Below are 27,913 nucleotides of genomic sequence, written 5' to 3'. Positions count from 1 at the left end.
GTCGTTTTGGCTGAACTCGAAAGCTTTATTCCACCTGACTGGTCTGCCTTTCAAACAACCGCGCTATTGTGTCCCTTCAACATTCACCGCTACATCCGTTCCCCTGGATGCTCCGAACTATTATTTCCCTGCAATCCACACAAAGAATAGCATCTTTATTTTTTTTTTCCACCCCAAGCTTAAACCCCCCCCACCCCCACCCCCACCCAAACCCCGTATGCTCACACCTTCCCCAACCCCAATAATCCCTCCGCCTCCCACCTCTTTATTTCTCTTCAAAGAGACAAGCGCTGCCCGTGACATCAGTCACAGGAAGTGAATCTTTAGCGTTGACTAATTTCCATCGATTGCCTCCAGACAGGCTTAGCAGACGAGAGCCATTCCCACACAGAGCCGGGCTGCTCTCATTTAAGTCTCCCCGCCTGCAGAAAACGCTCCACAATGAACGCAGTCAGCGCTTTTATCTTCTCCCCCCACTCCCCGCTTATTATCAAATAAATGCGCGGCATAGAGAGATACCCATTGACAGGACCGTGCATAATGACTCCTGGCTGTGTGAAATGGATTAATAAATAATGGTTGAGCAAGGGGAGGAAGCGGCTTCGCCTCGTCGCGCGACTTCTCAACAGGGGGCGGCGAAGAACAATCCTCACAGCGCTCGGGCGGCCCGGACCGCGCCGGACGGCCGCGTCCTGCCACGGAATTGAAAAAGTCTTCTTTAATGTGTCGTGAATTAGAGGTGGGGGATTCTCCAAACGGGAAGAAGAAGCTGCCATAAAATCCACTACAAGATGTTCTTAGTGCGTCGACTAAACCCCCCCTCCTCCGGGAGGGAAAATATAGAAATGTCCAGAAGCAGAACTCCTCTGTTACCTGTTTCACGTCTCGCTCGCTGCAGGAAGTAAATTAGTTTGCAGATTTGTTTTATTATTTGTTTGGGGGGGGGGGGGGGGGGGGTTTAGATTCTTCTGCCTTGTCGAGACACAGAGGGGTTCAAAGACGAAGCGATGGAAAGGGAGGCCACGTTCAAGCCCACGAACACCAGAGGCCTCCTGGTTTCTCCTTTAACAAAGCGCTCCCCGTCCCTCTGCCGTCACTGACATATTGCTTCATTAACGCTCTTGGCATTGGGTACATTGACAGTTTTTGGGTGTTTTTTTTTTTTTTGTTCCAGAATGGCAGAGAGTGAAAGTGTTTCCTCCCGTCCGTTCCCACACCAAGGGGGCTTAAACAGGCTATAAAAGCCCAAACCGAGGTGGCGGGTGCCGGAGTGCCACTGTCGCCCCTTCGCCAAAAGCAATAAGTCTGTCTGAGACTCGGGGTGAAAAGGTCTCAATCTCCTTAACGCTAGATTAAGGAGCAGCTTGATCAAGGCGTCTTAAGTGCTTCATTTCGGAATCAGGATCAATAGCCACTAAGAAGAATTGAGCGAGGAGCTTCGGTAGGTGGAGCTGATTGAATAGAGGCTAATGACTTCTCAGAAGCCCTTTATAGCAGAAGGAACGGCTCCTACTGTAAATCCTGCCTCTGTTTGTTTCTTTAAATCGCATGGAAAAGGTCACGCTATTCCCCCGCTTTGGTTTGTCGCCGCAAAGCAGGCGAAGTGACGCGGCCCGGAACGCCGTCGGGGAAAAAAAAAACATGTTTTCAACCAGGAGCTGCGACAAACAGCAAAAGACTGGCGTGGGGGGGGGGGGGGGGGGGGTCAATCCGCACGTATTTTCCACGAGCCGTGAAAACCTGTGCTTGTTTTTCTTGACTCCCAATAAACTGCCCAACCAATTATGTCTATCAGCGGGCGCGCCCACCCTCGATCGCCGTGATCCGAACCAATCCCCACCCTGTCGCCGTGGTTTCAGGGTTGAAGCCCAGCTGAGGAGTGCCCAGAATTAACCAGGATTAGCCCCGGATTGCCAGGGATTACTCAGGCTGGAGAGGGATTAAGTATGATTGCCAGTTTGGGGTTGGGTGGTGGTGAAGGGTGGGGGTGGGGGGGGGTTGCTGTGCGCATGTGCGTGTCAAGGTGGGCAAATTGTTAAACGTAGACACACATATCGGTGTTTGCTTACATGTGGTGACGCTCTGCCGCCACTTTGCCGGAGCTCTGCGGCGAAGCAACGCGGACAAAAGAAGAGAGACGGCGCCGCGGCTGGAAGAACAAGAAGAGGGGAAAACATTTAAGGATACAGATTATGAAACAACGAGCCCTTGGGCTAATACATAACCCCCCCCCCCCCCCCCCCCCCCACACACACACACACTCTTCTATAGGAGCCCAGACTGAGCGAAGAGCCGTTTTGTGTCGCTAAACGAGAGTCTTGCAGTCGTATTGCGTCAGTTCGCATTCCTTTGTTGCCCAATTTGTATTTGTCTTGCATGTCTTTGCACATGTTTTACATCTCTTTGTGGTCATTTCACAGCTCATTTCCGTTCTCTGTTTGCTTTTTGTTCGGGGGGGCGGGGGAGCGGGGGGAGCGGCGAGAGGGGAGGGGTGTTTGCTGCCCCACCTGTAAATCCTTTGATACCCAATGTATCTAATACATCCAAGGATTGTTTGGACATCCAGATTTTACCTTTTAACCTTCAGTAAATTCTCCTCGGCTCTTCACTAATTTAAAAAAATACAAAAATAAAACTTAAAGCAGTGAAAACCAGTCAATCAACAATCAATACACTTGGAGTGAAATATACTAGATACCGTTCAGACACGTACTGATAGACACCAAACACTGGGCTTTGCCTTAACAGAAGCAATTTGTGTTGTTTTAGACTTATTGTCTTTTACTTTGAAAGGTTGAATAGACATTGTCATCACATGTACTATGCGACCATGACAAAGAACACCTTTAAAGTTAAAATTTTAATATCATTATGCATGACGTTGGGCTCCGCGTGTGGCTCTTTACACCACTGAGTCACAACGCCTTCAGAAAAGTTCCACTTTTACACGGCAAAAGCGGAGACAGCTGAAAACGAAGAGCAGAACGCGGTCTGGGAGTCACGCCGCCACGGAGGCCCGCCATGCTTGCTGGGCGCTCATGGAGCACTATGGCAGCCGCCATGAAAAAGTAACAAGGACAGACTCGGAGCAATGCTGACAAAGTTTTCATGGTTTCTCTCGTGGTGTAAATGGGACCTGAAACGTGTTTGACACGTGCTGAAACATCAACAAAATAAAAGTTGGTAAAAGAGGATCATGTTTTCCACAGAGAGCTTTTCACATCTGTTCCACTCAAGTCAGTCAGGCTGTTCATCATTCACTCCAGCACAGTGGATCTTCGAGAAATTTCATCCTTTGTGTGTTTTTTTTTAAAACCCACATTGTGTGTTAAAACCCAGGAAACCTTCATTTCTTACCAAGGTCGTTATATTTGAGTCAGTCGGGGACATTTTTCCCACCTTCTGCACATACGTTTGTCCTGAAACCCTCTTGAATAAAGACTGTGTGTCCTCTTCAGCCACAACCTCCATTTCACAATGGTCATAACAGAGTAATGGCTAATTTCCTTGATTATTATCATTTCTAACCCACTTGTCCTCCTTTTTTTTTTTTTTTTTTTTTTTAATTCTGAATAACCTAGCTAACACTAATTACATCTGTTGCAAATTACCCAGTTTGTGTTGCGTAGCAACAAGAGTGATGTAACCCTTTGCACCCTTTTCCCTCTCGCTGGTTCATGCGAACCAGAGAGAAACACATTTATAATAATTCAAAAAGCATCTGTGTCCTGGATCTTATCAGAGGAAGAAACCCTTATCAGACGCTTCCACACCTCTTTGCAGATTGTTAACCTTTCGCACGCTGGAGGTCCCTGTACCACACGGTATCTGCTATCAAAACCCACCTGAGCACATGTTCAGTGGAGACATTAAAACAGGTTGTTCGGCTTTATTTCTGTTACATCAGCCTATTTTATGCCTTTAGTCAGCCCGGTAAGCCATCGAGAACAAACTATTTACTCACTAACGGCGAAAAGGGGCTAAAAAGAGAAGACAAAGTTAAAATTAACCCCTTTATAGCCCAAACATTCAAACCATAAATACCTAAGACTGTGAAATTCCACTATTGCCATAAAAAAAGGCAATATTGACCTAAAGCATATTTAAACGGCTCCAAAGTCCAAAAAACATGATGTATCATTTGCATAAAATCAACACCAGAAGTATGAACTGCATTTCATTTCATTACAAATTTTGGAATAATATTGAACATTTTCCCACATTTTAAAGGGATACTCAGTGAAAGGGGCAAACAAAACAATATTTCCACGATTATGAGAAGTGTGCATCTCTGGGTGAGCCATCCATTTTCTTCTTTCAGGACTCAAACCAACAAAACTTTATAAGAAACCCTTTTCTAGCTGAGAATAAATCTCTTAACGGGATGGATCTGCTTTCTGTGAAAGAATACCTTCACATCATTGAGTCCTATTTCCCACAATGTAATCTGCAACAGAAGAAGCTGGTATGACATGGAAGCATTTGCAGCACAGACAATAGTAAACATGGATATAGTGAAGAACAGGGTAAAGCACTTAAGCGTTAAAAAATCTGCATGTAGGACTCCTGAGGAAATGACCAAATATGGTCGCTTGCCCAATAAAGAGGAAGTTAAAGCCTAAAATGTTTTTTTTTTTTATTATTTTCCTTGACATTGGAAAATTAGCTTTCATTATGTTTCCCCAGAATATGTTTGTCTCAACGAGAGATAAATGAAATTTGTAAATTTTGTCATGAGAATCAGTGACATGAGGAAAACCTTCCATATTTCTCCAGGGGTAAAAGTCTGCTGAGGTTCCTGCCGAAGGTTTCACTCTTATATCGCTCACGCTTCATTATCAATGAAGACTTCAACGAAAGTACTGCATTATTCCGACGAAAACTTCAAACATCGGCTTTAGTTCAAAACGACATTCATAGTATCACATTGCTGAACGTTGACGAGAACAAGTTCCTCTGTGAGATCCACTCCTCCACCTGTTCTCCTGATTCACTCCTTCAAATAAAAGTTTTATTTCTCCTCTCCTGTTACTATAAAGAAAAATATACAAATGCATTTAGCACAGTTAACCTATTGTGTGCATGTTTTTTTTTTTTTTTAATTGGTCACCTGTTGAGTAATTTGGAAATGTTATAGTCCAACAACCGAGTGTGAATAACAGTGTTATAACCACCATTATCTTACAATATACAAAAACGACATTGACCATATCACACATATTTGATCACTTCTGGCACAAAAAACCCCAATAAAGTGCCACAGCCTGACCTCGTAATGTTTTATAGGACAAGAAATGTAACATGCCTATATATTTCAGATATAGTTCATATGCACTACTTTATATGATACATTTTCAACTCAGGTTTTCATGATATGTTAACATATTTTTAAATTATTTTACCAGATCTGACTGGGAGCAGATTGTGCTTCTCCAAAGTAATATTGAAAACACTAATACAGGATTAATCGCAGTGTTTATCTGTTTAGATCAAGTATTCTATGATTGAGGAGGCACAGTGGTGCAGTGGTTCGTGCTCTCGCTTCAGTGAAAAGGTTCAAATACCAGTATGGCTTTTCTGTGTGGAGGATGGATGGATGGATGGATGGACGGAGGATTGTTTCAGAAAAAGATGGACAAAATTCAGAATTTATGAAATATTGCAAAAATTAAAGGGCAGAGAATCAGATCCAACATCAACTATGGTACAAGTTATGCAAGTTAAGTGGCTGTGGCTTGGTTGGTTGACGGGTTGCCTCTCGGTCTGAAGGTTGCTGGTTCAGTTCCCCATCGCCTGAGCCGGCAAGAGCTGAACTGTAAACTGCTCCCATTGGATTGGTTGAGTCTCTGGCAGCCGTTTCCATTAGCCCTTGAGGGCAGTGATGGGATCACCACTGTGGGTCCCTGAGCAAGACCCTTCATCTTAGTTTTCCAGTGAAGCCAAACAAAAATAAAAGCAATGGTTGTTTTTCTTCCAGGCCTTCCACAGATTCCTACAATACTCTTGTATTGTGATTCAAAGTCACGTCTTCACAGCACACCAAGCCTTTCCTCCACCGCTCTCCATGTGAGCCACATTAGAGTTCTGAAACAAACCAACAAAAAGATATCTTTTTGCCGTTGGAACAAATTCGGTTCCTCGGCGTTTGAAGTGAGTATGTGGTGATTAGAGAGACCTTGTCACGTTGCCGATAGCGCCGACTTCATAGGTCTGGGGCGGATGCCTGATGTGTCACTTTGAAAACGCAGTAAAAAGTGTGGATTGTGTTGTCGGCGGGTCCGTGGGCTGTTAGCTGCCCGCTGGGCCGATGGTCTCCGACTCAGTGACTCCAGTAGCGGATCAGGGTCAGGCTCTGCTACTGTCTGTGTGCAATATACTTCAGTGTCTGGAGGTACAGAGCAACCATCCCCTGTAGAGGGTGTGAGGACCCTATCTCCTGCATCAGTTGGAAAGGCTGGGAGCGGAGGGACGATTTAAGATCACTCCTTCCTGACAAGTTAAAACATTCGGAGGCTGCGATGGGCAGTGTCACGCTAACGAAGAATCTGCAGGCTTTATCCAACCGGAGGCGGCGTTGAAGAGCCACGCCAGGCTGATAATCAGTGGGGATTGATTGCAATTTTAAACGAGAGACGGTCTTTTCCCCCCGCAGTCGCGGGTTTCGTGCCACATCTCGGCGGAGCGCTTTTCTCCGGTCCGCTCCCTACTGGTGCATTTAGTCACAGAGCTGCTAATGACGGTAAAGCTTGACAGCCACCATGTGTAATCCAGCAAGAGAAAATGAGTTGTCAGTACCTTCCAAATCACGGAGGCAAAAAGGATCCGACACAAATCTGGTGCATTTGGTGCGAGTGAATACATTGATTAGCCGTTTACTATAAATCGGAAGGTTTTGTCTCGGAATGTCTGGTGAGAAAACACCTTCAACCACACCCAGAGTTAAACTGCTCCATTCTAGCTAGTCTAGAACTGCTGGAATCTTTTGAATGACATCTACTTGTTTTCTTGTTGATATTAGATATTAAATAGTCCTCAATTATCCACAATGTTCTCCAACAGTTGGTAATGGTTGGTAATGACTATGGACTCAAAGAAACACTTATCCAGCAATTTATTTTGACATCTTCAGCACTGTGGAAATACGTTCCACACTGTCAGTCACAGTCACTCAGTCATGCATACGTTCACGGCAAGAAGGAGAAACTTCAGATGAAAAGTCTTGCCCAAGGATACTTTGGCAGACAGACAGGGCATGAAAAAAGATGAGATTTAGTGAACAGCCTTGCTATCGGAAGAATTCAATTCAATTTCATTTCTATGGCGTCAAATACAACACAGTCATTTCAAGGCACTTTAACAGAGAAAAAACAACAATTCGACATGAGCAGGTAGAGGAGACGAAACTCAATTTGAACAGGAAGAGACCTTCTGCCATTCCAGTTGGAGTTAGAGGATCGAAGGAGTGAAAAGGACAGAGAGAAACAGCCAAACCATTCTCCCAGCAGCTTGTCGCCACAGCTGAGTTAAGTGTTTGGAAACACAATGAGTTTGAAAACCGAAAAGTATGTTTGGCTTGACTAAAGTTACCAACATTATCTGTGGCGTCTTCATCCGTTCACTCAGAGAGGAGTCCTACCTGGACCAGTGAGAACATACATGGACTGTCTACAGTCCTTCAGCACCATCGAGACTACGGAGTCACACCACCTGAACCAGTTTCCCGTAAACCAAACCCTCATCAAACCAGGACTGTGTTACTTGTAATGCACACTTGTGATTGGACTGGAGCTTTGTTGTCAAACATCAACGTAAAGCCTGATTACTTATTTATTGAAAGACAGAAAAAAAAGAGCAAAGAAGAGAGAAGAAAGAAAAGTCCGGCCTGTTTTTGTCAACATCGTGATGATGATTTTAATCTACCCCGACTGAGCACATTGGACGAATTACACAATTGGATGTTTGCTCACATCCGTACTTGAGATTGTTTCATCTCCGTCAGTTTCAGCATACATAAATATGGATATATTTCTCCGGGAATCTACATCAGGTGAAGTTTGAACGGTTCCAACAGCTCCAATGTACTTAACCTTCAGCTGTACGATGATTCATCTGATCCTCGTTTCTGCGCCCCGTTCAGACGATTGTAAAACCCGCAAAATCGGCACGCCGAGTGGGAAGTGGCGGCGCTGGAGTTACGATATTAGAGGGTTCAATAGAGAAATGTCAGTCCCGCCTACGGAGGATGTCACTTTATTCGTATGTGCAGGAGACAATGCACACATTATAGGACTGTACAATACATCAGCAGGTGAGGGAACAACAGTCTGCCATTGTGGCGTAATTGTTGCTGTTGTCATTGTACAGCTCCCCCCCCAACACACACACACACACACACACACACACACACACACACACACACACACACACACACACACACACACACACACACACACACACACACACACACACACACACACACACACACACACACACACACACACACGCGGCTGCTAATCACAGCTTGGTACAGGTAGTGAGGCGTTGGGACTGCTGGTGATTGAGCCTCCCTGGTGGATTGGAAGCAGGAATCTGACAGACTCAGATAAAAGGCTGTTTGGAGTTGCCTGCAGCATCAAACAGCATCAGCCTCTGCCCCCCCTCCCCCTCCCTCCTCCCCCCACCCTCCCCCACCACCACCACCACCAACTCGCTTTCCCTCCTCCTCCTCCTCCTCACCCCCCCTTCACTTATCCCCCCCCCCCCCCACCCTTTTTTTTGGTGGTTTACTCTGTTGCCATGGCTACACTCAGTCAGACCCGTCACGTCGTCTTGCCGAGGAACCTGTCAGGGGCGCCGCCGCTCAGATCACCTGACGCGGGTCGCCTCCGCCGCGCGGCCTTCCTGTCGCCGCGGCGTTCAATTCGGCTTTTGATTGAGTCTCCGTTAGCGGCACCGGCGAGCCCCGGGTGCAATCCGCCGCCGTCGCCAGGCGTTGCACTCGCAGACAATTTTGCATGAAGCCCATTTTTTTGGCTCTCTGAACAGCGCGCGTGAATACATATCTCCCATCCAATTTCTGTGAAGAGAGACGAGTCAAAGCATCACAATTTGAGTGGAGGATGGGGTGAAATTACCTGTTTGGGGGAGGGGGGTCGGGGGGGGGGGGGGGTTCATGCTGTGGGGATGAGGTGTTTACAGGGGGGGTGGGGGGGATATTTTCTACGTGAATGAAAATAGTGGTAGTTGGGATAAAAGACTGATTTAAAGCCCACTTAAAGCTGAACTCCTCCTGTAAACATTTTGCGAGAAAACCTCTTACCTGCTGTTCTGGATGCTGTGCTTTTCATAATGTGCCGCAACAACAAAGAGGCATCACGTCCTTTTAGCTGCATGTCCAGTTTGCAGAGGAAACGTGTGTGATGTGTGTGTGTGTGTGTGTGTGTGTGGGGGGGGGGGGGGGTGCAACATGCTGATTGTATGGATATCACCTCAGGGCAAAGAACCCCCCCCCCCTCCCATCTTCATACAACAGGCAGCTTTGCATCCCTGCAGTTTTGGTTTTCGCTCAGCACAAATGACTGACTGACTGAATGAATGGATGAATGAATGAATGAATGAAAACGAGAGGAGGGGGTGTGCAAGGTGATGAGAGGATGGATGGTGGAGAGAGGCAGAGAATGAGCAATGTCGTGATGAAGAGAGGGCCGGGACGCGGGAGAGGGAGATGAATGGGGCCGATGGGGAGGAAAATTGGACAGGAGGCGGGGAGTGAATGAAGATAGAGAATGGCTCCAGATATCAGGAGACAGAGATTGTGAGCTATGTGCAGGTAATAAACAAGGCAGAAATAGATAGATATCTCCAGAGAGGAAAAAGAGAAGTGTGTGATTGTGCACAGGGGGTGGAGGAGGGAGGTGGTGGTGGTGGTGGTGGTGGGGGGGGTTGTTTCTACCCACCCTAAAAAAAAAAATAATAATACCAAGAGAATAGCAGAAGAGAGGGGTAAGGAAGGAGAAGGGAGGAAAGCTGGAGAGAGTGTGAATAATGACACAAGCAGGAAAGATTTGGACGAACATGCTGTACTTAGACTAACTTGGCCAGCTGAGATGATGTGTATCCCCGCTAAGCTCTCCTTTAGGCAGGCTTAGATCTCATCAACTCACTCCAGGTTGGCACCGGCTTCAAATGCTTTGCTGTGGAGCCCTGGATTAACGATACAGCCGTCACTCAGGCACTTAAACAGGGGGTCTGGAGAGGCTTATACCCCCCCCCCCCCCTCACCCCCACCCCCACCACCACCACCACCACCAAGCCCAGCTAACCCTCCACCACATGTACACTCCCACTCCCAACCGCCACATCCGTCCCGTCTTCAAAAGACCGCTGCGAGCGAGGAAGACTTTGTCGCCAACAATATCCGTCACGGTTCGCCAACGGTCGCATTAATTTGAAAGAGGTTAAATGAGCAATTCTTTCTCTTCCTCCACATTTCCGTTTTACTTCCCCTCGATCTTATTCCAGTTCTCTCTCTTTTTTTTAAAAATTTTGGTGCTCTTCCAGATATTCTCCTGCCAAATCACGTCTCCCTCCCCTTGCCACCCCACCCCACCCCATCCCTCCCTCCTCTCCATCCACCATCTCTGGCTGGATCTCAGGCTTTCATATTTGGAGGCCCTGCAATCGATACGGGCTGTCTGTGATTGGGTTGCCTCGCGTGATTCATCTCTGTAACCTTGGTGATGGTTTGATGTGGAGGCTGCGCCCGTGTCCATATTATGACTCAGTGAGCGCGTGCGGAGAGGAGAGGCTGGTCAAGGGAGGTATCGATTGCTCCTTCACTCTCCCTGCCCTCTCTGCTCTCTCCTCCATCTCCCGCTCTTTCTTTTATCCATCTTTTTTTCTCGCGCTCCGCGCAGCGTTGATAGTTTGCCCATAATTTGAAATGACTTTGTGTTTTCAAGAAATGATTATTTAACCCTGAATGTTCCCACGGGTGTTAATATTTATCTCTTTTCTCTTCCCTCCTCCTTTTCCTCTTTCTCTCCCACCACCTTCTTTCTCCATCCTTCTTTATCATTTCAGAACTCCATCAGGCACAACTTGTCCCTGCACAGTCGTTTCATTCGGGTGCAAAATGAAGGGACGGGCAAAAGCTCCTGGTGGATGCTCAACCCAGAAGGAGGGAAGATGGGGAAGGGACCCAGACGACGTGCCGCCTCTGTAGACAACGGCACCCGCTACCTGAAAACCAAGGGTCGCATCAGCCGGAAGAGAGCGGGCGCCATCGGCCTCGGACGGGGACAAGGTCAGGGAGCTGGACCAGTGATGCAGGGCTCCCCGGAGCACGGCAGCCCGGCGGGGAAGGGAGGTGTGGGCATGGGCGGTGAGGAGTACGACACCTGGACGGACCTTCATTCCCGCACCTCATCCTCCGCCTCCACACTGAGCGGCTGCCTGTCCCCAATCTTGGCGGAGGCAGAGGCCGACGAGCCGGAGGAGGGCGGACTCTCCTGTTCGGCCTCTCCACGACTCTACCCCAGCCCCACCAGCACCCGGTCCCCAGCCTTGGGCACTGGAGGTCACTGCCCGTCTGTGGAGCTGCCTCAGCTCACTGACCTGACTGGAGCTATTAGTCTGGATGAGGGTGGCTACACCCAGTCCCCACAAATCAAATGCAATGGTTATCCCTACGTGCCTGGGCCCAAGGCGGAGGGCTCCTACAGTGGGCCCATGTATGGACAGCCCTCCATGGGCATGCTCCGGCACCACACTCCCATGGAAACCATCCAGGAGAACAAGCCAGTCAGCTTCCAGCGCCCAATGAGGGGCTACTCAGAGAACAATGCCCTGCAGAGTCTGCTTACCGGAGGGCCGCCATACTCCAACAAAGAGCCCGTGCTTGGCCCAGGGCGGGAACCACACACACTGATAACACAGGGGACCAACGGGGTTCACAGCCAGCACAGCCACAATCAGAATCGCAACCACAATCACAGCCAAGAGCACGGTCACAATCCTAGCCTACACAACGGCCATGGCTCAGTCCACGACCAGAATGCAACCCACCATCAGAACCACAATCAGGGTCACAAACACCAAGCCAGCCTCGACTATAGCCACAGCCACAAGCCACACCCGGCCCACGACTATGGCCCGAGTCACGAGCACGGCCATAGTAACAAAGTAAATCACAGCCATGATCACAACCCTCGCTCCAGTCAGATGCACAGTCACACACCCCACAACCCTATGCACAGCGGGCCTCACCACCAGGCACTGTCCCCCCGGGTGAGTTCTGACATTCTTCAGCCCTATACTCTCAAGACCTCTAACCATTACGGGCCCCGCCCCCACCTCCCAACATCCCCCTCTCTCCCGCCCAACCCGGCTGGCGTCATGGACGTTCCCCAAGACCCTTGCCGTCTGGCGTCCGCGCCTCACCCCCGTCACCAGCCTTACCCGGGGGCTCACCACCAGGGCATGACTGACTCGTGGCACGGCTACTACCACAACAACCACCAGCCAGGCAATGCTGGTTACCAGGGGCAACAACAGCACAACTCCCACAGTAGAATGGTAGCCGGCTTGGAAATGGAGAATGTCTCACATAGTTTGGACTGCGACGTGGACTCCATCCTGCTCAATGACTTCATGGACACAGAGGGCATGGACTTCAACTTCGACGGCTCTTTGTCCCAAGGAGTGGGCATGGGCATGGGTATGAGTTTGGGGGCGTTTGCATGCCCTCCACCAGCACACACCAACCAGAGCTGGGTGCTGGGGTGAATTTAGGCCCAAGGGTCTGGAGAGACAAATTTTACCAGAGCGCCCGGCCACCGGGCGAGGCTGCCGGTGGCCGGTACCCTTGGACTGACTGACTTTGGTTCTGTTTCTGTGAGACAATGCATATTGTCATTTTATTTCCTGGGGACTCCCTACACTACCACATTATATGCTTTCTCTCTCTAACCCCCCCACCTCTCTCTCTCTGCCACCCTGTTTATAAAGCCTTCTGTCTCCATATTGAACCTGCCCCCAACGAGCCCAGCGCTAAAGAACCCCCCCCCCCCCCTCCCGCGTTCATGCCCTTCAGTTCTGTTTTGTTGTTTTGATGCCCTCTTCCCAATCGCTCCCCGCCTGTCCTAAGCTCTCAAGCACTTTACATCCATCTTTTCATGCAGATGCAGTAAGACAAAGACCAGGCAGAGTCACGTTGCGTGTTGGCTTAAGTTTAATGTATGCAATCCACTTTACAGTATTATCTCCTCCTACAAAGAAGGTGTTGTTCTTGACTTTAAGACATGATCAAACAGCTGCATAAATATCTCCACTGGAGAGGGGCTCTTGGATTGGGGGAGCGGGGAGGAGGGGGGCTTTGAGGTTTACGGATGAGGAGAAATAATTAATTTCTATTTTTCCAGGGAGGGAGGGGGGGAATAAAAGGGTTGAAGGTAGGAAAAGGGAAGTGAACTCCAGGTTTAGTGATTCCTCCTCATCCCGGTGGGCAGTGGCGTTTCCTTCACGACAGGATAGTCATCCGTCAGGCAGCCATCAGCAGCACTCCATTGAAATGCAACGTCCCTTCTTTAATCTCCAAAGTAATGCCAGAGTGATGCATCACTATTGCAAATCTAATGCGCTACTCTGTGTTTTTTCAACCTCCGCCTCTCGCTCTTCAACTCCGGACACACCGGCTTAATGTGTTTTGGCGAAAGTGATGATTAAAGTCACTCTGCACTAAATGGGGGAGGGATTGAAAGGGGGTGATGTTGCGGGAGGGGAAGAGGGGAGATGATAGGAGAGGAGAAATGCAAATATTCCCTCCGTGCCGCTTCCTCTCTCCATTTTGTGGATTTATGTAGCTTTCCCCATAATGAAATAAGCAACGATCAGAGCCACGGCTGTGCAATCCCCAGGAGCTCCCTGATTGGCCGGCGCCGGACTGCCTCAGCGGCGGCACCTTCACCGGCTGACCCCACAACAGCTTAGCGAGCCAGGCCGAGGATGATGATGGAGCTGCCGTCCTCAGACCTCGGGCAACCTCGTCTGATTCACTAACACCCGGGTTCAAGCCCACGCCGTGCTTCTTACTCCTGCGAATTGCTCGCTGATGAACAGCGTCAGCAGATTACTATTTGGTGCTATCTCCCCTTCCCAGGCTCCCTCCTATCACGCCGCCCCATCCCGAGGTTACTCGGAGGGTAAACAAGAGTAATTAACCGCCAAACAAGATGGATGATTTATGCAAGTGTGTGTATTCGCTCATTGGCACAAAGTCATAATTCTTCGCCACGCACAGAGTACGAGGAGGGCATTTCTTTGAGAGAGAGAGAGAGATGTGGTGTCCAACAACGAGGTAAAAGCGAGTGCTGTGCCCCAGGTTGTCCTTCAAGTAGCCCCCCCACCTCACGCGCCACCCACGACCACCCCATCCTGGCCACCGCTTTACTTTGCTGTCGTCTTCTCTTGTGCTCGTTCAGTGGTTGTGCAGTCGTCTGTCCTGTTTCAATACAGCGTGGATTGGAGCTTTTGTGTGCATTCTTTTCTTCTTCTTCTTCTTCTTCCTTTGTTTCATTGCGGGAAAACTATTATAAAGAGAGGAGGTTGGGGTGGGGTGGGATGTGGGGGGGTGTGTGGGGGGTGTGCGAGGGTGCAATTGCCAAGTTCTGGCACCTGTCCGATTAGAGAGAATAGGAACAAGTGAGAGACGAAAGGTAGATAGATAGAGCGAGATACTGAACGAGAAGGAGGGAGCGAGAATGCGAGGCGGCTACAGATTTTCCAGCTCACTAGCTTTCTGTAGAATTGGCTGTTTCAATCAGGCCAAATGTCAAGTGCTACTCAGGCAGCTCCAGTGAGCTTTGACCAGAAAGCCACTTCTCCCTCCTGATCAAGGACAATGACGGGTATTTCCATACACATTTCTTTTGATTTCTTCTCTCCTTTCTTTCACCAGTTAAGATGGCCCATTGTTGTAACCCCCCCCCACTCCACCCCCCGCAACTGTCATTTGTTTTCTGGCCAGCGAGCACTTGTGTGTGTCAAGCTTCTCGTATGTGTGTATGTGTGTGTGTGTGTGTGTGTGTGTATGTGTGTGTGTGTGTGTGTGTGTGTGTGTGTTTGTGGCACAGCGATGTACAAGAACTGATTAAGGGAATATTGTTGAGAAGTAACTCGCCCCGGTGTCGTCCATGCCTGGCTGAGTGCAGCATACATAATATATACAGTTTATATTTATTGGTTGGGGAGACGGGCCAGCAGAGGCCCGGTCAGACCCTCACTGCTTCGTCTTCTCCGCGACGAAGAGGCAGAATGCTATTTCAGTTTGACAACATTTCATTCTGTACATAATCTATATTGAGAAAATTGTATTATAATTTTTTTGCAAATATCAATTTCTTTTCTAAAATGATGTATCTGCTCATCTGGTGACCGTAAAATAAAAAAAAACAAATAAGAACGAAGGTGCTGTTTGTGTCTCTGTTATTTGAATGCGTTGGGGTATAGAGGCGTACAAATACAGTCCCACGGATCATTCTTATCTGTACGCCGATCAGCCAAAACATTACAACCACCAGCCTGGTACTCTGTAGCTCTCTTTGCTGCCAATCCTGAACCCCGATAGAACTTCGTGAGGCAACGTCACCGTGGGATCGATTGCACTTGACCTCAACTACTCTCAGCAGATACTGACCAGGACGAACCAGAAGCAGAACTCTGTCAATCTCAAGATGCTCTGAACCAATCGTGCGAAAATAATGTGGCCAAAGTACCACAAATCCAGGACAAAGAGGACAAAATGTTCACTCGTTATCCAATATAGCTCACCTTGTTATAGGGAGTAAATGTTTATGGGTAAAATCCATGAAGAATACTGAGAAAGTGATAGATAAAGGACAGAAAAGTGACCTTGTAGCACCAACATGGCGAAGAGGAATCATCCAAATCTACTACGACAACTAGTAAACTACTCACATGATCGATCAGGGTAAATGGCTGCGATCCATGCTCACACAAACAGGTGTTACCATAGTTACTTGGAAAACCTTAGAGAAAGAAGGTTTTTATTTGTTGGTTCATCCATTCGGGGCTTTGTTAATCCATCTCCCGTACTCAGCTTATTCAGACGAGGGTCACGGGTTGTTTGTGGTTTAGCTTTTGAATCCTTGTTTGAGAAAAAAAACAACCTCACAAATCTTAATAGTCTGCTGAAAGTCCACAGAGACCTCGTTTTAGAAAACCCTCGGTCCGCGCCAGGTTTATACTGACAGTTGTTTGAAATGGCAAATACCAGCTAGTTTCTAAAGGAAGTAATTACATCTATCTATCTATCTATCTATCTATCTATCTATCTATCTATCTATCTATCTATCTATCTATCTATCTATCTATCTATCTATCTATCTATCTAGCCATCCATCCATCCATTCATTTCTTTATCTAGACAATGAAGCTGGTGTCAAATTTCAAGCGATAAAAGTCAACACTAAGTCATTTATACTGAAATCCAAAAGGTAAACAGTATTTGGAAACTACTTTATGGCCAGCACAGGCCAGTATGAGTTCTGATGTATGAAAAATGGTAAAAGAATCACAATTAATTCATGAAAACAGAATATATTTTGCAATCTGCTGATACTGTGTTGATATTTTAAACCTCAGGATTTTTACGAACGTCCACATTGTGTGAAATCCAAAGTCTCTCGCTGTGTTGCTGCTAAATCCGTCATATTCAGCACAACTTCTTCCATTAAATGGAAAACATCACGTCAAAGTGAACAAATAGCCTCTGGTAATAATAAAAAAAAAGTGAGAAACGCTGCTGAATGTGTTGGAGATGTGTCATTTTGTGACGGTGTAATTCAGCACAAGAATTAAACAGATTCTAATCTAGTAGAAGAATTTGTTCAAACTTGCCAGGTCTTTGTTAGGAAAAAATACATTGAAAAAAAAAAAATCAATGAAGCTCAGGGATTACGTGATTTCCTGAGCCATTTTTTCCCGTTTAAAGAGAATTTTAAGCAATCATTGTGATTTTGGTTGGTTTTATGCTCTACTGGTATCAGAGCATACGTTGGGCCTTTCCCCCTCTCAGATCTTCCCCCATTACTTTCTGAGTAGAAATTCAAACAGGAGGTAATCAACTGGAGGATAAAGTATTGAGAATTCCATTGAATTGCACATTTTTAAGACAAATTTGGTTGTTTTTGCAATGGAGATGATTTAAGATGATTTAAAATAGCATATAAGATACAACAAATCCAGGCTATTTTCATAGCTATTAATATTAATATTCAATAATGTGTTCAAAAAAAAGTTGAGAAATCGGATTACCCCAGGTTTGGGGGTCACAGCATGGTTTAACCTCAGGGGCTCACCCTCCCACACTTTAAAACCCCTGATTCATCCATTCATACATAGGAGACAAAAACACAGATGGAGTGATACTGTAGCTCGATGATAAAAAAACAGGTTAAGTTCACGTTTTGATTGGAAAGAAGAAGAAGTGCAACAACCCTTGACCTTTATCGTAAAACTTACAAACGACCAAACATGATTTTCCGTGCCGTTTGGTTAACCTCACAAGATGTATTGTGTGTGTGTGTGTGTGTGTGTGTGTGTGTGTGTGTGTGTGACAAGGCTCGTTAGCGACCCGACGCTGTGCCACAGCTGTGTCTTTCCCAGTGGAGACTCGCTCACTGAGGGACTGACTGCATCTGCAGTGCCAGACTGTGCCACACACACACACGCACACACACACACACACACACACACACACACACACACACACACACACACACACACACACACACACACACACACACACACACACACACACACACACACACCTTCACACCTTCACACCTTTTGTTTCTCTGCAGAGACGAAGTTAAAGCTAGTTAGTTAGCAGCAGCAGCAGCTCACCTGACAAGATGGCTGATCGCGGTACACCTGGGAAGATGGCGGTACCTGGCAACACACACACACACACACACACACACACACACACACACACACACACACACACACACACACACACACACACACACACACACACACACACACACACACACACACACACACACACACACACCCTGTCAGAAGCCAATAACAGCTCTCCATCATCCCCGGCGCATGCCGCCCTCTAGAATATGCCTCTTGGATGCTAGTTAGCGGCGGCGGCGGCGGGAGGCAGGTTAGTGTGAGACAGAATACGTAATGAGGACGAGCTCCTGCTGCACTCCATGCAAATGTGGCGCCTGACGTGTCAGAGCCTTGATGGATCTGTTCTGACAGACACAGTGACAGCCCGGTGACAGCAACTTAAAAACCGACACTCCCCCCCATTCCCCCCCTTCCGCCGTATATATTTACAACCCGAGCATCTTAATGCACTTTCCCGCCCTAATCTTCTGGCGCACCTCTGCAGCAAGTTCACAGACGTCCCCATATTTCACAGGATGTGGCGTTTTGTGATCTGACAAAGGTTGCGGGCTGATACGCCGTCGCCGCGGCGCCATATCTGCATAAACCGCTGTAGAATGTACAGTTTGTCACTGGATATTAGCCGGAGACGTTAAAGCCGTGAAAGGAGCCTTGGACTACTAATCAGTCCTCTGCACTTCATCACTCAGTCCACAGGAGAAGTAATGTCAGCGGGTTGCACCGAACCGGTGATTAAAAAAAAAAAAATCTTATTGCGCTTTTTACATACTGTAATTTGTAGTCTATCCAAGGCCCTGTTAGGGAATTATTACCACCATTTTGAACACAGGGAAAAACAAGCAAAAAAAAATATTGAAAATGTTCTGGTTTCTGGTCCAAATGTTAGAAATTCTAATATACATTTTTCTATTTGGAGATATTTTTCTTGCTCAGTCAGTCACACATGGTAGTAATGGAGATTTTTATGTGGTACTGTTGCAGTATTTTGTTGAGTCATGCAGTATTCCCAGGTAGGACGTAAGATGTATTCTGATATACATATTCACGTTTTAATATAAGTTGCATGACCAGCCCAACAACTCAAAAGTCTTGACTTATAGTCCAGAAAATACGGTAATATTAACAGTGCACAATCACACTATTTCTGCTGGCCCAACAAGAAATACGATAAAAACTCAAGTCAGAGCGTCAATATGCATTCATTCTGATATAAATCATAGAAAACTAGTCGTCTATCACTATTTAGTATCTAGGTTCAATTCAAGGCTGGATTACAGACACAAGATTACGGACACAACTTTTTGAAAGTGGTGAAACTTGACCTGACTTCCTGCCTGGACACAATAACACACATAGCTTTTCCTTTCAAATTCATTTACCGGTAGATTGAATTATTTTCACAGAGCATCTTTGTTTTGTTTTCAGCAGTTTTTGAATAATCAACTGAAAGTCCAAAAGAAAACAGTTGCGTCAAACAGCTTCTTTACTCTGTGATTAAAAATCCACATTGTGAGCCGACTGAAGACACTCATGAAGGTTTTGCGCTACACTTCTGCACTCTCTGAGAGCTCTAAACAAAGTAAACAAAAACAGTAAACCCTGGACTTCAGGTCTGATTCTTTTACAACAAGAAGACCCGGAAAAGAAATTCACAACACAAGACCTAAAGGTGAGATTCCAACAACGTGAAGTGAAACCAGGGAAAGAATGAGAGTAGAACTCAGAAGTTTAACATACAGCTGAGCTGGATCATAGGTACAATACCTATCATCTGAAAGGATCTGAAATCAACTTAGAGAGACGAAAGCCTTTTTTTTTATTTTTCAAAATACAAAAGACAGTTCCATTTAGTCTTCGTTTTATTTTGTTCTTTCTTTCATTGGTTCAGTGCAGTTTTCCTCATGGCAGAAAAGGCGTTGGTCCGACTCCCGTATGCAGTCTGCACGTTCTCCCTGTACATTCATGGGTTTGTCCTCCTCAGTCACTCACTTCTGAACGGTTCCCAAAGCCTGTTCGAGGGTTTTTCATCCCCTCACAGACAAAGACACCTTGTTCTTGGGTCTTCATGCCCTCTTGGTTTCGTGGGGTGGGAAGTCGTTGGTCACCAGGAACCTTCCACAGCTTTGTTTCTCATCGTCCAGAAACATCCATGTTAGGTTAATCAGTGACACTCAATTGCCCGTAGATGTGGAAGTGAGTGTCTTTCTGTGTTTTTCCTGGACGTGCGATTTGAGCAGCGTCCTACCTGACGACATGTATCGTCAGGTTTGTTGGGCTCTTGAACCTGCAGAGGAGTATAGAGGATAAAGGTATAGAAGATCGATGATAACCTTGGTGAAGATTGTATCTCTTCATGTTTGTCGGAGTGGATTGTAAGAAAGGATCAATCGGCACTCGAAGATACACAATGGACCTTTCATTGACATGAATGCAGCCGATAAATTCCTAACATTCTATAGAGGTGAAAGATGCTGCCCAGGCACATTGTCTTGCTGAAAAGAATGGATCGGCACATCGGAGCAGTTCCACTGAAGCAGAGTCCAACATCCAGGACAGGGTCCACAACCAGTCCAATCCAGTCCAGGAGGAGCCACTATCTGGACACTTCAAGAGGAGCAACAGCTGCTTCTTCTTCAGTCATTGTGGAACATTGTTACGCTCGCCAACAAGCGTTGGGCCAAGGTTATGTTGTTTTTTTCTCACTTGTATTTATTGGTTTGTATGTATGTATTTTACCAACTTTTACCAACTAACTGGGTTCCATAAAGAAATGTGGCGCTGGCGAACATCTGTATTAAGAGAAAAACACCTGAAACATTAAACCCCAGATGAGAGAACAGAAAGAGACACTTGCTATCTTGTTGCTAGCATAGAAACATTAGTGAGGGTGGATTTGTGAACACATGCATGCTAGAGGCTTCAGAATTCACTCAAACTGTGAAAGTACAGGTTTTAACCAACTTTGCCATAATTTCATGATTTCTTACATTTTTGGATTTTGGACTTCGTACCTAAGGTAAAATAAGTTTGTATTTGTTGATTGTGTGTTGTGGTATTTAAAGAGATAAAGATTGCAGACAGCCGGAGGAGCTTGTGGATGATGAGGTCTTTGATTCACATAAACTCCAGTCATTGTGAGGAACTGAGAGGAAATCCACCTTTTTATTGGTTCATTATGAAGACATGTGGGACTAATCTCCTCTAACTGGCGGCTCTTTGCTTGGTGTAAATTAGGTGTGATAATTCTGATGGTCTCTCAACTCCAGACCTGAAGGGGAACCAAGAACATCCCAGACAGTCCAGGTGTTTGTTAACCGGTTGCCTGGGTTCTATCCTCAAGCTCCGACGGCCTTTGGTCATTCGATTAGTGACCAGGGAGTTGCTCAGGAAACCTCCAGACTCTGTGACGAGATGAGACTATCTTTGAACCTGTAGGGCAAGAGACACAAACTGAACTGGAAACGACCAGTAGAACAGGAACTGATCAAATGGGGTTGGACTGGCAAGGTCGTTTAGACTGGTGTCTCTTATTTTTGTGGATTCCCTCTGCGCCTCTTAGCGATGATGAAAACAATTATAAACTGTGACATTTCAATGCATTTGGGCCTTTAGTTTTCATGTAAATTGACAAAAATTATCTCGGAAAACTCCGGCCAAAGTGGAGATTTGTAAAAACTTTGCATTTGCATGTAGACAGGGAGAGATGGAGATTAACATCGCAATACGCCACAGAAGCATCATTAGCATTGTGAAGGTCATGCTAGCTATCCAAACCAGCTCAACACATCCAAAATAACTCCTGCAGGCCATTCAGCTCGTTGACCTGAAAACAATACAGAATACTCTCATTAATAATTGTTAGAACACTAAGGTGTAAACACATGATTAGTGTAGTAGCATTGCTAACGGTGCTAGCATATTAGCATTAGCCTGTTGGCATCAGTATCATGTGTGTGTGATCTGCGCTGTGTTGTTTTCCAGTGTTGGCCACCATGGCGTTATGCTTCTCGTTGCACTGCTCCCTCTTAGTGCAGCATGCTAATAGCAGCTCTTGACCAGGTTTTTATGTGGGCGATAAGTAAAGATTAGTTGATTGTTACGACCCGCCAATGCTAGGAGAGGGCGTACGTGTGGGAAGTAACAATAACCAGGTGGACTTGAGTGCAGGGAAACTTTTATTGGGAATTCCAATGTTTGAAACATCAGTTCAGAAACCCAAAACAAAAACAACAAAGGAAGTCCAAACAGGTGCTGATAAAACCAAACAATACAAAGACTAATTAAATAAAACAAAAAGGCAGCTTCTTCTCTCGGAGGCCATTAACTAAAGTTTCAAACAACGCAAATTTTCTAAAAACTGGAACACAAACAAAAACGCCTAATTACTTCAAAACGAGGCAGCTGGTTCCTTCAATAAGCTGCTTGACAAAGTTGAAAGTTTGATTTAGGCCAGAAATCAAGACTCACAGACCAGAGCGGAGCGCAGCTCAAGAGACTGACCAAACTAATTCAAACACAGACTGAAGTGTCCTGAGGCAGACTGAGCAGAAACACATCAGCCGCCCCGAGGAGTCTGCTGGAGCTGCTTAAAGGGCCTCGGCTGGTGGGCGGGGCCAAGGCAATCAGCCGCCAACCCCAGCGCTCCACATCAGGACAGGAGGAGGAGGAAGTCTGTGAGGGCACTTCCTGTCAGTTTTTCACTGCAAATCAAAAATATGCACACGTATATTACTTTCAACATACATATATGTACTTGCATAGAAATGTATATACACGTAGAAACACACAGCATGTAAGCACAGATGCACACATAGCTCAACATAAAGCCAATTTCTCAAATGACAGTGAAATGTCCAAGAAAGTTCTCCTTTCGCTGTTGCATTATGGGTGTTTTTACAAACTCCCCTTGACAGCGTGGCTCTGAGGCTCGTTTCACCCACGTCTCAGCTCGGGTCTCAGTGTCTGTTTGATAGTTTCACCATTTCCTGGGTGGTTTGGTCCAATTGGAGCCCCTTGCGGACCAGTTGCAGCCCGCGGGCGTCATGTTTGACGCTCCTGCTCTCGACACACAAAGAAAACTGTCACCACGGATCAGAAGCAGGCTCCGACCGCTCACTGTGTCTCTCTCCGCTTCCTATTGGATTTTCCATTGACAGAGGCCAGAAGCCATCAGCGGACAGACTGCGCCGCTCCGTGTCACGCCTCGCTCGGCGACCCCCTGACCCCCCGCGCGGCTCCCGGAGAGCCGGTGGGCCGGACCGACGGGACTTCCTGCTGGCGAGCGCGCCGCAGCGCTGTGGTTTATTACAGCGGAGCCTCCCCGGGGACTCGGCTGATGGCGAACATCAAAGCGACGCCTGGCATATTAGAACAGCGAGAATGTGGGTGGAGGTCATCTCCAATGAATTCTGCCTCATATATGGGACAAACGCCTTCAGCACGCTGCGCAAACGCTCATTATCAATTCATGGAGCCATCGAATGCTCCCTGTCTCTCTTCAAACCCTCTTTTTCTTCCTTCTCTTTAAAGAGAACTGATGTCTTTTTTTTTTTTTTTTGAGCACGATTTTTTTCAACAATTCAAACTTCCGCTCAATGACAAGCGACGAAGTCCCACGCTGGAAAAAGGTCCCATGTGTTTGAAGCATCTAGGCCGCTCCGTCTTTTTGATCAGCAGCTCGACTGTGAATTCTGCAGATCAGAAAGTGGATCAGAGGCTCCCCGGGGACCGCCATTTACGCCCGCCACCAGCGGAGGATAGAGAACGTAATTAAGAGTTTGTTAAGATACCCAAATTCCTTCTCATTTCCAGCCGCCTTGCTCAGCCCGCCTCCCTCCTCGTCCCTCCTCCTCCTCCTCCTCCTGCTGCTGCTGCTCCCAGCGGCTCTGATCTCGCCACAGATTAAACCTCTCATTCCCCGGGAAGACGGAGCCGCGGAGGGGCGCCGCATCTCCAGCCACACGGGCTGATTATCTTAAAGAGTAATTAGCGAGCGTGACAATCCCGGAGACGGGAGCACTGTGTCGACATGATGGAGATGGATTATTCTGGCTGGGGCGTACACGGTCCCCACTGAAAGGCACAAGAAAGACGAGTGCACGCGTCGCCCGCGTGCTAATTATCAGTGTCACTCATTCTTTATGTGTCTTTACGCGCTTGTTGGTAATTACTGTTCATGTATGTGTGTGTGTGTGTGTGTGCGTGTGTGTGTATCAGTGTCAGTCAGTCAGCGAGCGACTTCAAACCACCGCAAGGCAACAATTATCCCCTCAATAATGCCGCCGCGGCTCGAGCTCAGCACACACTGTGAGAGATTTGATACTGAATGCTAATTGATCTGGAAGTTGATTGTGAGTCGTTTTTGTGTGTGTGTGTGTGTGTGTGTGTGTGTGTGTCTCCACAGATTCCTCTTCTCTCGGAAATGTGTCAGGGTCGATCACAACGAGAAAAACATTTAATTCCATTGTCAACGGTCTTGGAGACGGAGAAAAGATGGACAAGCTGGACACGTGGCCCTCCATACATGACACGTCTCTCTGCCAACTGTAAATATGGAAAATTATAACGTATGAAGAAAAGTAGAACTGATGGAAAGTAGATGCATTAGAGATAAATGTAGCCGTGTGATCCACTCCATAGATATTGCAAATCTGTGCCATTGTTGCTAAGGCCCAGTTGAAACGACAAGATTGAATGAAAATGCTTTTTCTTTCTTCTTTTTTTCCATTCAAGGCATCTTTCACATTTATGCAACACCGTTTTGAGTGTGATGTTGGTTTACGGAAACGGTAGAGAGGCTGAAAACGATATTGACGCTGTTGTTCCAGTAATAAAAGCACACACACACACACACACACACACACACACACACACACACACACACACACACACACACACACACACACACACACACACACACACACACACACACACACACACACACACACACACACACACACACGCCCTCAAAACTCAGGGCGTGTTTGAAAAACTCAAAAGAGAATAGCTTCCTTCAACCTGGACACTCGCCTACTTTCACTGCGAGATGATATGATGCTGAAAGTTCTGAAATAAAAACCACCTAGAAGAAGAACAGGTACATATCCAATAATAAAGTTCATGAATAAAAGTCCTGGTGGGCCAGCCGGGAAAATGTCTCTCACCACAATAAGAGCATCATTGTGACAAACTTGAACTAATTTCATGCCCTTTTCCAAACACGGTCATTTTGTACATGAGTCTTTCAGCATTTCTGTAACATGGCGCCCTCGCCTGATGGTTAACATCCACATGAAATCAATAATATCTGTAGTTTTGCTCTTCTACCAGATGTTATCATCAAGGCATCTCGCGGGTAGATTGGCTTCTCCGTGTGTCGGTTTTCATGCACCGACCTTTAGTAGATGAAGCTTCAGCCTGCAAACCTCTGATTAGAACCTCTTATAATCACGACAGAGAGTTTCTGCAGGTGAGCACGTTCATCTTATTTCAACGTGAATCACATGAAGATGTTAAGTGACGTTATTGTCAGTGATGTGTTGCTGCTGCGCGGAGTCACATAACGTCATTGACCCTGAGACGGATTTGTAAAACACGAGTTAACTCACTTCAGTGTGCCTGTTTTTGCGTGTGATACTCTCCCAAAGGTTACAGTCGGTGTGATATTTAACATAATCATATTATCTTATTAAATCTCCGGGTCACCGGCGATGTGGGGGGGATGGATGGAGTCCTGAATCGCGGTTGACAACCAAATACTGAGGCGGAATTCCTGAGCGGCTCGCTGGACGGAGCGGCTGCTTCTGGTGACGGATGTCGCCTCAGTCGGACGGCGACATCCAGAAAAGAGACGAGGATGTGAAAAGTTCGCCACACAGCGTCAGCGAGACTTTGCGAGGTCGTCCCCACTAAGCCCCGGGACGTCCGTCTCTCTCGCATCTGTGTTTGAGTTCGCTGCCACCTTATCGAAAGTAATCCCCCGACTCCTGAGTCCAGCTCACCGGCCGTCAGCTTCCCGCGCTCTCGATACCAGTATTCCCTGCATGTCTTCCCTCCCTGTGCTCCACAGGGGTATTACACGAAACCAGGATCAGGGATTAAGCCTGGAAATCTTGGTGATCCTGGATAAACTTAGCCTGAAGGCAGGCCAAGTTTATCCTGGACAAGTAACCAAGGTGACTTATTCTCTGCAGCAGCAGTGTGAGAATTGAGTGCATTTTGCCGAATTTCCACGGTTTTTCTACACATTACATCATCCAGGTATTATCACCGTCGTCATTTCATTTGCTGGTTCACTTTTAGGTTTAGTATTATTTATTAGTTTATATATAAAGATCAAAAACAGATATAGAAAGACAATATTTCAGCAATAAAAGTAAGAAGCCAGAAGGTTTATTTGTAATGCCATCCTTATTAATACAACACCAACGCTGAAAGGTTGGAGAAGATGCCAAAAATAATCTGACCTCACTCAAATAGGTACAGCACAGTACAGATTTTTCCAAAAAAATCCTACATGATGATGAAAGAAAAGAGAAAATGAAAAGTAATTATATATCACCACTTAAACATTTGGACGACAATGGAACTGACAGAAGATAATTATGTGTTAACAGTCTCTTAAAAATGCACAAATCCAGCTCCGTCTGTTTCTGCAGATGCTTTGTGTGCAGCATTCTGATGGTTTGTGAATTCTGTACAAGAATTCATCACATAGATTTACTTCAGCACACACTCACAATGTTACCAGCTTCCTTTTGAGGCTGTGCAGTCTCTCGGTCCTGCAGCACATTTTATGTTTTACTTTTAATTGATATATTTCTTGGACTAAATGAGCAGTATATCTCCACATATTTCACATGATACCTCAAGCCTTCTGGACAGTGTCTCCTCATCTGCAGAGGTCCACTTCACAGCTGCAGATGTGCCGTCCCCAACCATATACTGTACATACGTGAATCAAGACAATTCATATTCATATTTTAAGGACATGGCAAGCCTGTAATTGCAATTAAATGTACAATACTAACTGGATCGTCTGCTGGTGGCTCCAAAAGCACAACTCTGTCCCCAGACACTGCAAGAACATTCAAAGTCAGACAGTAGAATAATGTGAAATGTGTTTAATCAGTAGTGGATGTGCAACGTCGGCAGAGATGTACTTTGTAAGAAGTTACAACTGTCAGCAGCAAGTACTGAGTCTGTCACTGTACCTCCCTGGACCTCCTCCATCACTGTACCTCCCTGGATCTCCTCCATCACTGTACCTCCCTGGACCTCCTCCATCACTGTACCTCACTGGACCTCCTCCATCACTGTACCTCCCTGGATCCCCTCCATCACTGTACCTCCCTGGACCTCCTCCATCACTGTACCTCCCTGGATCTCCTCCATCACTGTACCTCCCTGGACCTCCTCCATCACTGTACCTCACTGGACCTCCTCCATCACTGTACCTCCCTGGATCCCCTCCATCACTGTACCTCCCTGGACCTCCTCCATCACTGTACCTCCCTGGATCTCCTCCATCACTGTACCTCCCTGGACCTCCTCCATCACTGTACCTCCCTGTATCTCCTCCATCACTGTACCTCCCTGGACCTCCTCCATCACTGTACCTCCCTGGACCTCCTCCATCACTGTACCTCCCTGGATCTCCTCCATCACTGTACCTCCCTGGATCTCCTCCATCACTGTACCTCCCTGGATCTCCTCCATCACTGTACCTCCCTGTATCTCCTCCATCACTGTACCTCCCTGGACCTCCTCCATCACTGTACCTCCCTGGACCTCCTCCATCACTGTACCTCCCTGGATCTCCTCCATCACTGTACCTCCCTGTATCTCCTCCATCACTGTACCTCCCTGGACCTCCTCCATCACTGTACCTCCCTGGATCTCCTCCATCACTGTACCCCCTTAGATCTCCTCCATCACTGTACCTCCCTGGACCTCCTCCATCACTGTA

At 46.8% G+C, this 27,913-nt stretch overlaps 2 protein-coding genes across 2 annotated transcripts in view; one reads left to right on the top strand and one right to left on the bottom strand.

Annotated features, from left to right (window-relative positions):
- The window catches only part of foxo6b (forkhead box O6 b), a 49,157-nt gene extending 35,834 nt beyond the window's left edge, over positions 1-13,323 (top strand). The window contains exon 2 of the mRNA XM_080516380.1: positions 11,083-13,323. Coding sequence (XP_080372506.1) covers positions 11,083-12,786 — 1,704 coding nt within the window. The 3' untranslated portion in view covers positions 12,787-13,323. The remainder of the gene's footprint in view (positions 1-11,082) is intronic.
- rpl15 (ribosomal protein L15) overlaps positions 1-27,913 on the bottom strand; it is a 249,507-nt gene that overhangs the window by 184,658 nt on the left and 36,936 nt on the right. The gene's annotated exons all lie outside the window — the stretch shown is intronic.

The sequence above is a fragment of the Blennius ocellaris genome (genome assembly GCF_963422515.1).
Source record: "Blennius ocellaris genome assembly, chromosome: 20".
Lineage (NCBI taxonomy): Eukaryota > Metazoa > Chordata > Actinopteri > Blenniiformes > Blenniidae > Blennius > Blennius ocellaris.
This window is presented reverse-complemented; position numbering and strand designations above follow the sequence as displayed.